Source organism: Colletotrichum chrysophilum, assembly GCF_026319265.1.
Source record: "Colletotrichum chrysophilum strain AFK26 chromosome Unknown scaffold_251, whole genome shotgun sequence".
NCBI lineage: Eukaryota > Fungi > Ascomycota > Sordariomycetes > Glomerellales > Glomerellaceae > Colletotrichum > Colletotrichum chrysophilum.
Genome location: NW_026517538.1, coordinates 32,658 through 47,660, shown reverse-complemented (window position 1 = coordinate 47,660; position 15,003 = coordinate 32,658). Strand labels below are relative to the sequence as shown.

Genomic DNA, 15,003 nt, shown 5'->3' with positions numbered 1-15,003 from the left:
CCCCGACCCCTTCCGCGCGACGCACAAGATCCGCCACGGGCCCTCCAAGATCTTCATCGCGCCCGTCTCTCCCAAGCCCGCCTTCGAGCCCTGGCTCGACGCCGCCTCCATGCCCGATGGCCCCGAGCGCGACGCCGCCATGGCGCGCAACGACGCCATCGCCGAGGCCAAGAACGACTTCGAGCGGAAGCGCAACAACACCGCCGCCACCCGCTCTCGCGACCGCAAGCTGCGCGCCGTCACCCACCGCGCCGAGGCCATCTTCGCCCTGCAGTCGGAGGTAGAGTTCTGGAAGGCCCGGGCCGTGGGGCTCGGCGCCGGGGTGGGCGACTGGGAGGGGCTTGACGAGAATGTGAAGCGCGAGATGGTTGCGGACCACCGCTGGGATGCGCTTGATTTCAGCAACGACGCGACCGAGGAGGAGAAGCGCTTGGCGAAGCAGGCCAAGGTGGCGGATGCGGCGGCGAGATCGAGGAAGGCCGCTTCTCGCAAGAAGAACGGGAAGGGTGTTAAGAGAAAGGCGAAGGACATGGAGGAGTGATCATGCTGCTTTCTCATTTGTTTCAAGGACGCTTGGTTGTTTCGGGCGGTGGCTTCTTCTTGAGATATCCTTGGTTTCTCTGCTTTGGCATGGCCTGAATAAGTTTGCGGAAAAGGGTGAAGGATTGTTGGTTTACATGTAGATGTCACGAAAAGTTTGGAGTCTTGCCGGGTTTGCTGGGTTTATCAAGGATTTCATATCCATCAATTCGAAGGTTGTCAGTACTGCAATTGCCCACGTCCCACGCGACACAATGCTATCTCGGTGATTGGAGGCAGACCGAGATGTAGATGTTGGGCCGTGCCATGAAAATACTTGGAGTGAACTTGGTGACCTATACCTAGCCTCGTCAGTGCTCGCCGTGTGCTTCCGAAGCAAAAGATAAGGTCGAACATTTCTTATTAGCTAATAAGAGCCAGTGGTATCTCTATCAAAATTCATCAAACACCCACAGAGCCTTTCCCTTGATCCTGACTCTGAAGACTGCCCTTTGGTCGGGGGGGCCTCCCTGTACCAGATCCTTTCTGAACCTCAAACTCCAGTCGTTACCCAGTTCCCAGCGTCCTCAAGTCACGAATCATCCATTGCGATCCATCGTCATGCTTTCAGTCGAAAGCCATCTACCTTCCCATTGTCTACTCGGAGTTCGACGACCGAGAAGGCTGCTTTCCCTCCGCCTTGAGACTAAGGCTTCCCATCTCAGCGCCGTGGCCCGTCGAGATGCCGTAGCAGTCGGGGTCCGCAAGACATCCCTTGACGAAGTAGAAGAGAACCACAATCATCATGACCCTGCCGCTCGTTAGCATTGACCTCTCCTGAGAAAAGAGAAATCACAAGACTTACCAGTTCACAGCACCAACGCCCGCCGCCGCTGCCATACTCGCCCCGTACCGCGTCTCCTCCGTCGTGGGCCCAAAGCACGTGCTCCCAATACACGTGTTCCCCAAGAACAGCGACGCGATGCTCGCGGACCACGCCCACCCAGAAAGCCAGAAGAGCACGTTGACGCCGTACGCGATCAGCAGCGCCAGGCGGAAGTAGAACTGCGGCGCGAAGCGCTCGAGGGCCATGGCGCCGCCGAGGATGATGAGGGTGAAGAGGGACTGTCATGCATCGTCAGCCAAATTGTACTCGCGCCTGCCCGACGTCGTTCGCGATTGCCATGCGGAAAACCAGGAAAAGAAGAATTGCATGCAATCAGCGACCATGGAAAAGGAGGAGTGACATACCACGAAGAGCATGAAGCCCGGCGGACCGGCATAGCTCGCCTGTCCGCCCAGCAGCGACAGGTTGTAAGCGCAGGCGGCGAGCACAGCCAGCGACAGCACCATGACGGCAACGCGCAGGATGGAGAAGAAGGTGGGCGTCGGCGGGACGCCCTTGCCCATGAGGCCTCGAATATTTGCGCCGGCCATTTTTTGATGTCGCTGCAAATTCGTAGTGTGCGATTAAGTAGAGAGTCTCTGTCGTCGTCGATATCGATTGCGATAGCTCCGATGGCAAGGTCCGAATAGGTATTAAAATCGTTCTCGTCCCTCACAACTCAAAAAAGGCCAAGCAACATGAAGAAACAACAAGTCAGTTAGACGACAGCATGCGCGCGCGCAACTCGCCCTTGGGGAACCTCCGTTCCTTATACCTCCCGTCACCATCTCCTTCAAACACACATCGCCCCTAGTCCGTGCTACCCGGGGACCTGCATAAACAACAACCCCCAGAAATAAGAGATCCAAACGCCTTGTCTGCGCCACAAAAAAAGAAGAAGCAACAACCCGCCCAGACGCATATCCCCTTTTCACCATTCCTTTCTTCCTTCCCTCAACCTCATGCCTCACGCCTCATGCTCCCCCCCCCACAGTTCACCACTCTAAAGCCAAAAATCCATGCAGTCCCGGGAACGACGGTTGATCGACATGGCCAGACAAAAAAGGGATGCATCACTGCATAAAGCACTTTAAATTCAACAAGCTCCAGAGACATGCCTCTTCTCGCAGTCAATTGGCCAGCACCGCTCGGCAGTGCACACAAAGGGCCCCACTCCGACGGGGCCCGTCGATCACCCAGCACCCGGACCCTCATTGGACAGAGCCGGCAACCGGCCGCGATCCTCCCACCAGCAAGCATTTCGAGGAACCAGCTGGCTGGCCCAATTTTCGACCAGTTTCAGATAATTCACCAACAATACCGTTCCCAACCAGGGGGCTTTCACTCCTGCCAGCAAGTCTAAATGCGCGCAAAAATCTGTTCGTTCGCCGTCGTCGATCCACGTCGACTGATGTATGGATTCGTATGCATGGCCCCTATTTTTAAACACTTCGGTTGAACAATGGCATGTCGCAAACCGGCATCCACTCATCGTCGTCCCTCCCCTCCATGACACTGACAGGCGAGTCTGGCATGAACACATCACACCAAGATGGGACGACCTCCATCCTCCAGCACACAAGAAGCCCAGAAAAAAAACGAAACATCGAGAAACACCACCAAGAAACGGAAAATACCAGGAGGATCGCGTGCCAAAACACAACATGTGCGAGAGAACGCCCCCTCAAGACATTACCTCATCCCTTGAATGGCTCGACGCGCGCACGCCCAAGCTCCTCCCTGTCTGTCTGGTACCCGACTCCCAAGACCGCGTCAAGAGTCGAGGCAACCTGCAATTCTGTGACGACACAGCCCCTCCCCTGACCCCCTCCATCTGACGTCTTAGCCACTTGGCTCGCCTACCCCTGATTACCTAACTCAACCGTCCTTACCACATTCTCTGTCCCCAGATCAACCAGAGGACACGGACAGCCAAGGCCGTCGTCACCAGTAAATCCCATCATCGTAAGAATATCAGCGTTAAGAGAAAGCCCGATCGCAGCATAACATAGTCTCCCGTGACCATGAAAAAACCGAAGCAGAGTTCACCGATCCAGCCTGTCCTGCCCTCCCTTACAACCTCACGCCAATCATGTCCCCCGCATACGAACCCCTCCACCCCGTTCATCCCATTTCATCAGACGCAGGAATGGCAGATCGTACTTCTCCCATGCTAAGACCGGGATTACGTTGCATAGCACCCATCCAGATCGTCGCTTCGCCCGAACAGGTGGGCGCTGACATGAGCAGATAACGATAAGCTTGAGAGTCGATTGCCCCGCGCTGTGTCGTGACAACGCAACCGTGACATTGCAAAGTCGAGACGGTCACCTGCTAATTTGACCGGAGCATTATGTGGATTTGATACAGATTCTATTGTGGCATTGAGGAACTAGCAGTCTATCGCATTGCGCCGTTCCCTTCTCGTGCATTACTCGTCAATTCATCCGACGATGATGATAGCGATGACACTCCTCCCAAAGTGTCCCCGCGATCTTTACTCCCTGGCTTGTATGATTTCAAAACACGATCGAAGCGAACATGACAAGATCCCTTGCCTGCCTATATCCCATAAAACTCGAAATACACTATACAGTCTATCGCCTTTTAAAAGTTTGCGACGGCGACAGCAATCGCTTGCGACTCCGAGTGTGAAATGGAGACGCTAATGTCCTTCAGACCGACCTTCTTGGCGGCAGCGGCGGCATCACCGTGAAGCTGTGACAATGTTAGCCAGGCTCATCATTCAAATCATGTGAGATAAGCTTACCTTGACAACCGGGGCACCCGACTCGTCCTTCGCAATCTCAATGTCCTTCAACGGCGCACCGGCGCCCTTGCTGGAGACACCAAGAGACTTGAAGACGGCCTCCTTCGCACTCCACCGGCCGGCGAATGAGCTCTGGGGGCTGGGTGCCGATTGGCAGTACTGGATCTCTCCAGCAGTGAAGTTGCGCTCGATGAACGTCTCGTTCTCGATGTTGATAGCAGTGATGTCCTCAACGTCAACGCCGACGTTGCTGCTCTTGGACGCCACCTTCTTGGCCAGGGCCTCCATCATGTCCTGAGTGGCCTTGGAGGCCGTGGGTGATACGGTCTTCTCAGAAGCCTTCATGAAGTTGGAGGGGTAAGAGATGGTCGAGGTCTTCTTGTCCTCCGTGACGCGAGCGTCGGGGTTGAGCAAGACCTTGCTAAGCTGCTCGTCCGTGTACGGGGCGTTGGACTTGGCGACGAACAGAGTGTTGTTGATGAGGCCGTTGTGGAAGAAGCGGTAGGCCTTCTTCTGACGGGCCTGAACCTTGGCGGAGTACTCGTCGTACGTCTTCTCGTCAAGGGTAGCGAAGAGGTACTTGGGGTGAACACCGATAGCCTGGGCACCCTTCTGTCCGAAACCGAAAGAGGTGACGGAGAAGGCCTTGATACCGTCGGTCTGGATGCTGTGGCTGGGGTAAACGATCATGTCGAACTGCTCCATGACGGGGTCGACGTTGTCGGCGTTGCGGTTACCCGGGACCAAGCCAGTGTTGAGAACTTGCAAGCAGCCGTTCATCATCCAGGCACCAGCAGCACCCTTGGGGTGACCGGTGAGGTACTTCTGGAAGATACCCATGACGGCGTTACCCTTCTTGCGGCCAAGGTGCTTGAGCTGCTGGCAGATGACGGAAGACTCGTTCTTGTCGTTGGCCTTGGTCGAGGTTCCGTGGAAGGAAGCGACGGCAAGGTCGTCGATGGTAAGACCCCAGGTGGCGAGGGCACCACGCAGAGGAGCGATCTCGGGGTTGTTCTTCCAGAAGTTGTTGCCCAGGCTGCGGAGGACCTCCTTCTCTTGACGGTCGGCCTCCTTCTTGATGTGCTCGGCACGGTTGTGGGCGTACTCCTTCTCGTTGAACTCGGAGCCCTGGGCCTTCATAGCCTCAACCTCGTCGTAGAGGTACTCGAGCTCAGACTCCTGCCACTGCTTGATCTGCTTCTTGCGAAGGGTGATCTGGCGGCGGCGGTAGTTAATGTCGAGCAGAGGCGAAGGGAACTTGCCGGCGTGCTCACGGGCAGTCGTGAGGACACCCTGGCCAGGAGCAGGGACGGAGCGGCCAATCTTGTCGGTGGCGGTGGTAGTCAGAGCCAGGATACCGTGGATGGGCATGCCCATGTCAAGGGCAAGCTTGGCAGTCATGAGCAGCTGGACACCGCAACCCTGGGACTCCATGAAGCCGTTACGGGTGGTGGTGGTGGGACGAGACATCTCGGCCGGGGTGCGGCCGTGAGCAAGCTCGTCGACGGCGTTGCTAGTGGCCTTCATGTTGGCGAACTCGTAAGAGCCCTCCTCACCGAAGTCATCGAAACCACCGACGAATACGACGCGAGCCTTGCCCTCCATAATGGTCTCGTAACCAATGTCGACGGACTCGACGGCAGTGGCGCAAGCACCGACAGGGGTCTTGATGGGACCGGAGGAAGAGATCAACAACATGTTAACCCAGGCGGCCATGGTGTTGATGAAAGACTCCTGGAGAATGTCGTTCTGGACGGGCTTGTCCAGGAAGCGGTCTCTGTGCATGCCGCGGAGAGCGCCAGCACCACCCATACCGGAACCGATGCAGTTACCGACCTCGGAGACGTGGACGTACTTGTAGAACTCGTACGGGTCGGTGATACCGGCGGACAGGAGAGTCTCGGCAACGGAGACGAGGACGAAGAGTGTGACGGGATCGACCTGAGAGACAATGTCCTCGGGGATACCGTATCTCTTGGCGTCCCAACCAGTGGGGATCTGGCCGGCAACGAGTCTGTCGAAGCGAAGTGCCTTGGGGATCCAGAGAGCGGCACCCTTGCGCATGCGAACAGTGTACTCGCCGGACTCGGGGATCTCAAAGATCTCAACCTTGTCACCGTGCTGGCGCTTGAACTCCTCGGCGGTCTCCTTGGAGGCCTCGAAGGGCTCGAGGTCCTCCTCGATTACAACCTCGTGGAGGAGCTCCTTCTGGTTGGGGTCGTAGCCGCCGAACAGCTCAGGCTCGATCAGACGGATACCAGAGTGCTCCAAGATGAACTTCTCGTACTTCTGCTTGATGTCCTTGTCGTCGACGGGCTCGCCAGTCTTGGCGTCAACCCAGCCGGAGTAAGGAGCAGGCTTGCCCTTGATGGGGCCGTTGTGGTTCTTGATCAGGCCCATGATCCAGGCCATCTCAATGCATCCCTCAAGAGAGAACTCGCCGTGAGCCTCCATCTCCCAACGGGTGCGGGAGTTACCCCAAGGACCGACTTCAGCGAAACCAGTAACGACGACAACCTTCTCGAGGTCGACCATACCCTTGAGGCGGTCGTTGAGAGGGGCGATCTCGTCGTCCCAGTCGGGAAGGGTGGGGAAGTCGAACTTGATGTTGGCACGGGGCTCGATAGTCTTCTTCTTGTACAGAGCCTCGGAGTTGGGGCCATTGACGACCTTGTCCTCGATGGAGTTCTCCTTGGTAACGGCGCGGCGGACCTCGCTGGTGTCCATGATGTCCTTGCGGAGCTTAGACATGGTCTGGTTGAGGTCAGGGATGAACTGAAGACCGCCGTTGAGGTCAGCGAAGACGGGCTCGCTCTGGCAAAGGTCGACAATGGCAGGCGACATGAGGCCGAGCAGGTTGAAGGCCATCTCCTGCTGGGAAAAGGTGCGGACGCCGAAAGCCTCGACACCCTCAGCGACGACGTTGTTCGCGCTCATGAGACCAGTACCACGGGTCCAGCCGATGACGGCACCGCAGATGGTGAGGTAGTGGCCCCAGTCCTCGGAGTGCCATCTGTTGAAGAGGGTCTCCAGGGCAAGCTTAGACTCAGAGTAGAGACCATCGTTACCGAAGGTACCGTGGTTGGGGGAAAGAGGAAGAACAACTTGGGCGGGGCGAGTCTCGTAGCCACGCTCAGACTTCTGGGTCTTGACGCTACCGAGGATGCGGAGGAGGTTGGTCAACATGATACGGTGAGCAAGCTCAGAGCGGGAGTCAATGGTGTCAATCTGGCGACCGTTCTCGGGAATGGCAGCGAAGGGGACAATAAAGTCCAGATCCCAGCCAAGACCGTTCTTGGTGTCGTAGATGTACTCAATGAGAGCCTCGCAGTCCTGCTTGGAACCCTGGTTGAAGGGAACAACGACAAGCTGGGAGCCACGGGCACCGAAGCGAGTGTACATGGACTGGTAGTACTCGGTGACCTCACGGGAGAAGCGGGAGGTAGTGACGACAACCTTGGCACCACCGCTGATGAGACCCTGGAGGACCTCAGCACCGATGGAGCCGGCTCCGGCACCAGTCATGAGAGCGTGCTTGCCAGCGAAGCTGACACCGTCCTTGGCAGCCTCCTCAAGGGACTGGAGGTAGTGGCCGGTGAGCTTCTTGCTGTAGTCCCAGCCGTGAAGGCTCTTGCGCTTGAGGTGCAAGAAAGGAATGGTCTCAACCTTGCCCTTGGGGCCGGTAGCAGGCTTGTCCTTCTTGGAGGGGCTGCTCTCATCGGGAATGATCTGGTTCTCGTTCATCGCCAGAGAGCGCAGGACATCGCCATAGAGGTTCTTGATCTCGAGCTGAGATGACTTAGAAACCTTGTGCTGCTCCTTGATGAGCTTGTAGATGCGGCGGAGATCGTTCTGGACCTTAGTGCGGTTGCCGTACTCAGAGATCTTTCCACCCTCAGCCATCTGCTGGACGTAGTGCTCCAGCTTGCGGCAGCTGGCGCGCGGAACCTCCTGGTAGTTGAGGTTGCCGCGGGCGTCGACAGTGGTCTGGGGTCCAGTGGGGACGGCGACGTCCTTGTAGACCGGGTTGGCATGGAGGACCTCCTTGCAGTTCTCAATGAGCTGCTCACCGAGCTCCTTGGCGAGCTTGTAGGTCTCACCACGCTCGGCGGGGCAGTTATCAATGTGATACTGCATGAACTCAATGAGAGTGGGGTTGGCGCGGTTCATGATGCGGAGGCACTGGCTGACAATCTCACGGTCAACAGCCTTGAGGCGGCCGAAGATGATGTCGAAGTACATGTTGAGAGCATCCTGGCGCGCCCAGTTCCAGGAAGAGTCGTAGGAACGAGCCTTGAGGGAGCTGAAGACGGGGGCGATACCAGCGGCGTAGAACTCGCCGTGCTCAGCAGTCCAGAGGTCCAGCTGGGCCTGGAGGAGCTTCTCAGACTCCTGAGAGTTGATATAGGCCTTGTCACCTGCACGGAGATCCAGCTTGAGGTATCTGGCGAGGAGTTCGAGCTGCTGCTTGAACAGAGCACGCTGGTCCTTGGTGAGGGCGTCGATGGCAGCGGGGTCCATCATCATGCCACCACCAGAGCCGCCGGCGGGGCCAGCAGCGGTGGTAGTAGTCAGGCTGATGCCGGCGCTGGTGGCGTACTTGTTGGTGACATCGTCGAGGAAAGCCTTGGCATCAGCCTCGGAACCAAGACGAGCAGCGGGCTCCATGGTGATAGCCAGCAGCAGGGTGCCATCCTGTCTGCCAGAGCCCAATCCCCATCTCGTCTCGAGGTATTTTCTCGCAGCGGTGATGTTGAAGCCACCAGGCATCTTGGAGGAAATCAGACGGGCAATAAGAGCCTGGGACTGCTTGCCAAGCTGGCCGTCGAAGGTAGCCTGCATCGAGGCACCGAGCTCGTCAAGAGGGGTATCTTCAGGCTTCTCGGGGGTCGAGCCGAATTCCTTGCCGAGGTCACCGAGAATTTCGTTCTGGAGGGTGGACTTGCCTGGAATTACGCAGTTAGCCAAATGTTAGGTTTGGCGGTGAGCTGAGCTACTTACCACCAACAAGGTCCTTGATGGCCTTGCTCAAGGGCACCTCAGCGAGGGGCTTCTTGAGCTTCTGAGCGATCAAAGATCGCAGAATGTCGATGGCCTGGACAGGCGCATCAGCAACTGCAGCGGCCGGGCCGGCGCTAGGCGCAGGAGCGGCGGCGGCAGGGGCAGCAGCAGCAGCGGGAGCCGAGGCGGCGGGAGCAGCGGCGGCAGCGCTAGAAGAGGCCGCAGCCGGCTCGGGTTCCTCCTCAATGGGGTCGGCCTCGTAGTAAATCTCCTTTGCGTCCTTGTTGTAGCACAGGATCTGACGCTGGACGGACTTGGCGGCATCGTAAGCTTCGTACTTTGAGGCGAGGGTGCGCTTGGCCATCACACCGAGGGTGTCAGCGGGACCGATTTCGACCACCCTCTCGGCGGTCTTCTCGGCGAGGAAAACATCTTGGGTCTCAATCCACCTGACGGGAGAGGCGAACTGGTAGGCAAGGAGCTCGACAAGGAGCGTGTGGGCAAGCTCTTGCTCGACTTCGGGACGCATGTTGGGCAGCTGGGAGGAGCTGGTGGCTCAATTACACGGAGTTGGGAGAAAAACCGGGAAACCGAGGGTATCTTGTCGTCGACAAAGTGACGGTATTTTGCGGGAAATTGTCTCGTTGGAGCCGTGGGAGGTCGGATTCCTTGGAGACGAAGTTGTTGGTTTGTTGCCTGCGTGGGTATATGAGAGGAGAAGCAGGACAAGCTCGCCGAACTTTTTTTTTTTTTTTTTTTTGCAAGACAGTCGGTGTGGGCTGTTCAAGGGAGATTAAGTCCGCGCCAGAGAGAGGGAGGATCAATCCGGCGGAAGGCGAGCGAGGGAGATGGAGAAAGTGGGAGGAGATGTAGAACTGGCAAGAGCCACGGATGAAGGGAAGAAGTCTGGATATGATTGAAAATGAAAGACAAGGTCAACTAGGTGGCTCTGGCCCGTCGATATCGGGTCACTGGCACTTGATTGACTTTCTTGGGGAGGGGGGAATTTGAAGAGACACCACCAACTGGAAAGGGAGCGAGCGATTGGGATTGGCCGTGGAGGATGTGCTGGGCCTCTGCGTGCTGGGACCAGACCAGCAGGAAAAAGACGATTGTTGAACCAGGCAAGGGCCCCCACCGGCTCAGGGAAGCGGTGGTGAACTGGACTGGAAAGGGTGTGGACGTCGAATGGCAGGCACTGACGGGAAGGACTGGGCTACGAAAAAGTGAGGTCGGCGGAGATGTACCGCTACCTGCCGACATCCCACTACTCCAGGAGCATGTATCGGTACATGATGAGGTACGTGTACCCACAATTGGGCGAGAAGAGCGAAGAGGGCCAAGTCTCGAGACATTCGACTGGCTGTTAGTGGTTTCTGTTTCTCTCTGATTTTTTTTTTCTTGGGAGGGAAGATGGAGGGAGGGAAAAAAGAAAAAGTGGAACTCCTGCCATGCTTCGCGATGGACTTCCCGGCGGCAGCCCCCCCATGCAGGTGGGAAAGCTGTTGCTGGTGCTGGCGTTGGTATTGTCTGGTGCTGCAGCGCCTGCAGAGAGCTCCTCAACCATATTCAGACGCTTAACCCAATCGAGCATGGGACGATCAGGGGGGCCTTCCCCACAAAACCATTTCATTGGGGGAATGCAGGGTGGGACGGCGGGGCCTTTGGGAGGGACGCCAGGGAGGACGTCGTCACTGTTGCGAGGTTGACGTTTGGAAGTTGAGGCGATACATGAACTGGAAAACAACCACCACACATCAGTCACTCCGGCCAAGATTAGAAGACATTTCCAATGGGTGCTCGGCAATGGGATGAGATGAGAGGTCATCTGTTGTGATCATTGTGGTGCATCTGTTCCCCGTGGAGTTGCAAAGATGCCACCATTGCATGAAGCTGTATGTCACGCAGTCTGGTCAGCAACACAGACCGGAGCCAATGCCGGATCTGTGCGAGGAGCTTCGAGCTGTCAGGCGCGTTATCACCATCATGCCGCTGCATGCATTGATGGATGATCTTTAAGTTGTCTTATCGACAATGTTGCCGAGGGCCTCCTTCCGTGCGCCTCGTCCCTTTGCTTTCTTCTGTGCCACCTCTCCGCTTTGCGCGAGATAAGTTCCATGCCGTGAGGCTGGGCGAGACACCTCCAGTTCTTGAGCTACCTTGAACGGATAGCTCTGTGGCGCGTCTTGTCTGAGCTCTTCGTGACTGCCACTTTCCTTCGCGTCCCTTTCCCGAGCTGTCGGAATGTTGGATTCGGCCTAGTGGCGCGAACCTGCCCCTCAATACCGATGTAGCGCACGTAGGAAGCGTTAGACCGGCGCAAGGCTCAGTGTCTTAGACCTTCAAGCCTCGCCTTACCGCTCGACTTTTCCCTAGCTAGCTCCCTGGGCACACAATGGGAATGTAGCTTTCGGCCAGAGCCAGCTCGATGTACCCGTTCCGACGACCCTCAACTCTGATCGGGCTCCCTATCAGCCGGCTCCTTATCGCCGCGTTCCCGTTGGCCGCTTGGTCCCAGTTGCGACACTCAACCAAGCAGACTTCGGGAGCTTGTTGGAAGCTTGGCGGGTTGGCGGGAAGGCTGATGGGACAAGGCTCGCCTCGACGGAACTCTGCAACTGGCGTCATCCACGGCCACGGATTAGTGATAGCGGTTGATCCCGAATACGTGTTCACTCGCCCAATATAGCAATACGAGTGCGGCAGGTTGTGAGAAAGTGGTGTCATGATAGCACTTTGGCCCGTCAACAAACGGGGACCCGGAAAGCAACAGCCGCATCGACGAGGCCTCTCATCAACGGGACCCCAAAAGTCCAGGTTGCAGCAGATTCTGAAGGGGGGAAGATGGGAAATGGAGGGAGTGGAGGGGCAAAAAAGTGGCCGCTGCTCCAGGAACCCGCCAAAGTTGATGAGGGGCCAAACGAGACGGGATGTAGCGATACCTTGAGGGCAAGGTGACTTGACCCAAGCTTTTTGGGGGGAGGCTCTCTCAGCTCCAGCCGACAGCCCTGAAGCTGTCTGGGAGAGGCAAGCTGACTTTTCGACCGTCCGTGCTGATCAAGTATGCGAATGTTGACATTGTCATCTGGCCTGGCCAATGCTGACCTTTGGGCTAACGGCGACGGGTTCCTCCAGTTCTTCAGTGGACATTGAGACCGGCTGCAACGAGAGGCAAGATGGCGGGCTGGTGGGAGGGTGGATGAACGCCTCCAGTTGACCCCATTGCCTGCAAGGTATTGTCCGAGGGGACCTGGAAACCGGATCTCACCTCATCAGCCAACAAAACGATTGTGATGCGCAGGAGTCGCAGCGGGATCGCCGTCTGTCTCTAGCCACCTCCAAGTTTCTTCGATGCAATCCAACACATTCTGGACGAATATTGATCATTAGCCACCTTGCCCACATAAAATTGCAGATTTTACATGCTTCGAATGCCAGCCTTCTCCTGCATCAGCTCATGCAGTTCCCTTAAGCTGTCAAGGCTTGTGAGGCTAGACTGGGTTCTCTTGATTGCGCATTTAGATGTCTGTGCCTGCCGCTGCCCCTCGACAAGAAAAAAACAAAAACAAAAGTCGGCCATCGAGGGGCTTGCATTCCCCGACAAGCGTCCGCGTGGCATGGCAAGCGATAGCTCCCGCCCCAGCAAGCCAAGACAGGCCAGTGACCGAACGGATGGCGGTAGCGGTACCTCGAAATGGCGGGCGGTGTCGAGCATGTCTCCCTCCCTTTCTCAGGGTCCCGCGCATTTCTCGTCCACCCCAGCATCAGCCCCAGGCGTGGGGTGGAAGCGGTGGGGAGAGAAGGGCGGCAGAAAGTCCGTTACAACGCTGGCACCTTTGACCGCCTACCAACAGCCAGGGAGCTGCGGGAACATTACGGGGCTCCATGAGGTAGCCGGTACTTTTGGTTGGACGGATTCCGCATATCTGGGACCTGCCCCTCCAAGTACCAATCGAGGGTCCAGTACTTTGAGGTACGACAGGGCAGTGATGGATCGCTGATAGGGAAAAGGGACAGCCAGACCTGATGTTCGCAGACCGCAAGCGCACGCCGGTTTTCTCGAGAGGCAAATCGAGACAGATGGAAGCGAGTAGAGATGTCGCGCAGACCCGACATGGCCCGCAAGTCGAAACACCAGGACAGGCGGCGTTATCGTCTGTTTTCTGCATCCGGGGTAGCATCTCGGCATCTTATCGGCCTGCACATCGAGATGAGGCAGATGGTTCGTGACGGTCAGCTCTGAAGAGCCGAAGATGCTGCCGTTTGGCCGAGCATTGGTGCGCCCATTGGGCCTGGAGTAATTGGTCGAGTGTCTGGGTGAAGCATGGCGGATGGACCAGGAACGGGCTGAAGGGTTGAGATACGCGGGAAAGATCCGGGCAAAAGATGGCCTAGTCCAGTGTGTAGTTGATGTCTAGTTGCCCCCAAAATAGGGAGAAGGCGGCCACCGTCCCGGCCCCGTCCAGCCTTCGAGGCGACCTTACCTCACGACAGCCAAGTCGTTGCGTGCCGCCAACGAACGTACCGGTACAAGGCCGGCCGTTCTCCAACGCGGCACCCTTGCGGATCACTCGGGCTGCATGAAGTCAGGGGTGGAGCTGGAGGGGTGGGCGTGGTGTGCGACCATCCCCAACAGAACTAAAAAATTTGGCGAGACATTGAGATTTGAGACTTGGAGGAGGCAGTCGTGCAGGCACCACCACCACGTAGCACTTGTGATTTGCATTGCTTTGCGCCAGCACGGCAAGAGGGACAGTATGGGACCTGGCTTGCTGGCCGGATGGTAGCTAAAGTAGGTATCTACGCTGGGGAGGAAAGAGCATCTCAGGAGGAAGCAGGCAGTAGCTCCTCCAGCATTGGAGGTGCGGCTGTTTCCCGATTCGAAGTTCCCCTCGGCGTGTTCTCAGTCAACAATGGAAACCGCGTACGGAAACTTCTCAGCATGTTCGCGACTTCCCTGCAAATGGCGGGGTGAGAAACGGGCAGCACAGCAACTTCGCCGGCCAACAGTAACAGCCATGGATGGCACTACGAGACTTCAGACCGTCAAAGCCGTTCCGTCAGCCCGGACCAACTAGATTCATTCCAGTGTACTCCAACTCTCGACGGCAGAAAAAAAAATAGCAGAGACCCGGCCTAATTTTCTAATCGTTGAGTTCACTGCGAGCCACCCCAAGGCACCGTTCTCCAAAACTGGAACCCGAAACCTCCAATTACGTTGACCGGATTGACCTCACCTACCTTTGCCGCGCAGCAGTGAGGACCCATCAAACGACCTCCACACCCACGCCGCCCGCCACGAAGTACACCCAGTGCAGGTACATCGAAGCTTCGGCGGTGGTGTGTGCCAATCTCCTGCGAGGTAGGTATCCCAATCCCAATCCCAATCCAATCCCACAAACCCCAATCATCCCAGTCCCCATTGAGAGAGAGGGGAGGGGAGAGACCCGGGCAACTTGTCCCACGACCCAAGCAAGACCCAATATCCAGGACCCAGACCACGCTGCAAAACCAAAGGGATGCAGTGTGAGTTCAATTGCCTCGCCTACCCATCATAACCACCGCTACACACCCTCCCAACCTTCCCTTGATCTCTGAGCTCTCTCATCTTTAAGCTCCCTCTCCGCCACTCCCACTCTCTTCCTCCACATCAAACTTCACGTCAAGGACTCTTCGTGCTGGGCAGTCTTCTCGTTTTCTCTTTTCTTTCTTGTCCTTCATAGACTCTCTATTGCTCTCGGAGAATCGGAGAGACCAGCTCACAACGACCCGTCCCTATTAGACGTAGTACCGCTTCTACTATTACAACCCCACGACCACTCCCGCG

General features: G+C 57.0%; 3 protein-coding genes across 3 annotated transcripts; 1 reads left to right on the top strand and 2 right to left on the bottom strand.

Annotated features, from left to right (window-relative positions):
* Positions 1-28: 28 nt before the first annotated feature.
* Positions 29-541, top strand: COL26b_013729 (uncharacterized protein; the record flags this gene model as incomplete). Its single annotated transcript, XM_053186321.1, has 1 exon — positions 29-541. A coding segment is annotated over one exon (513 nt), but the record flags the coding sequence as incomplete, so codon positions are not given.
* Positions 542-1,176: 635 nt separating this feature from the next.
* Positions 1,177-1,956, bottom strand: COL26b_013728 (uncharacterized protein; the record flags this gene model as incomplete). Its single annotated transcript, XM_053186320.1, has 3 exons — positions 1,177-1,330; positions 1,385-1,644; positions 1,771-1,956. 3 exons carry the CDS (start codon positions 1,954-1,956, stop codon positions 1,177-1,179), a joined length of 600 nt encoding a protein of 199 aa, XP_053029744.1.
* A 2,056-nt stretch (positions 1,957-4,012) lies between these two features.
* FAS2 (3-oxoacyl-[acyl-carrier-protein] synthase) lies at positions 4,013-9,705 on the bottom strand (the record flags this gene model as incomplete). The annotated part of the gene is made up of 3 exons (XM_053186319.1): positions 4,013-4,123; positions 4,176-9,121; positions 9,177-9,705. 3 exons carry the CDS (start codon positions 9,703-9,705, stop codon positions 4,013-4,015), a joined length of 5,586 nt encoding a protein of 1,861 aa, XP_053029743.1.
* Positions 9,706-15,003: the final 5,298 nt, after the last annotated feature.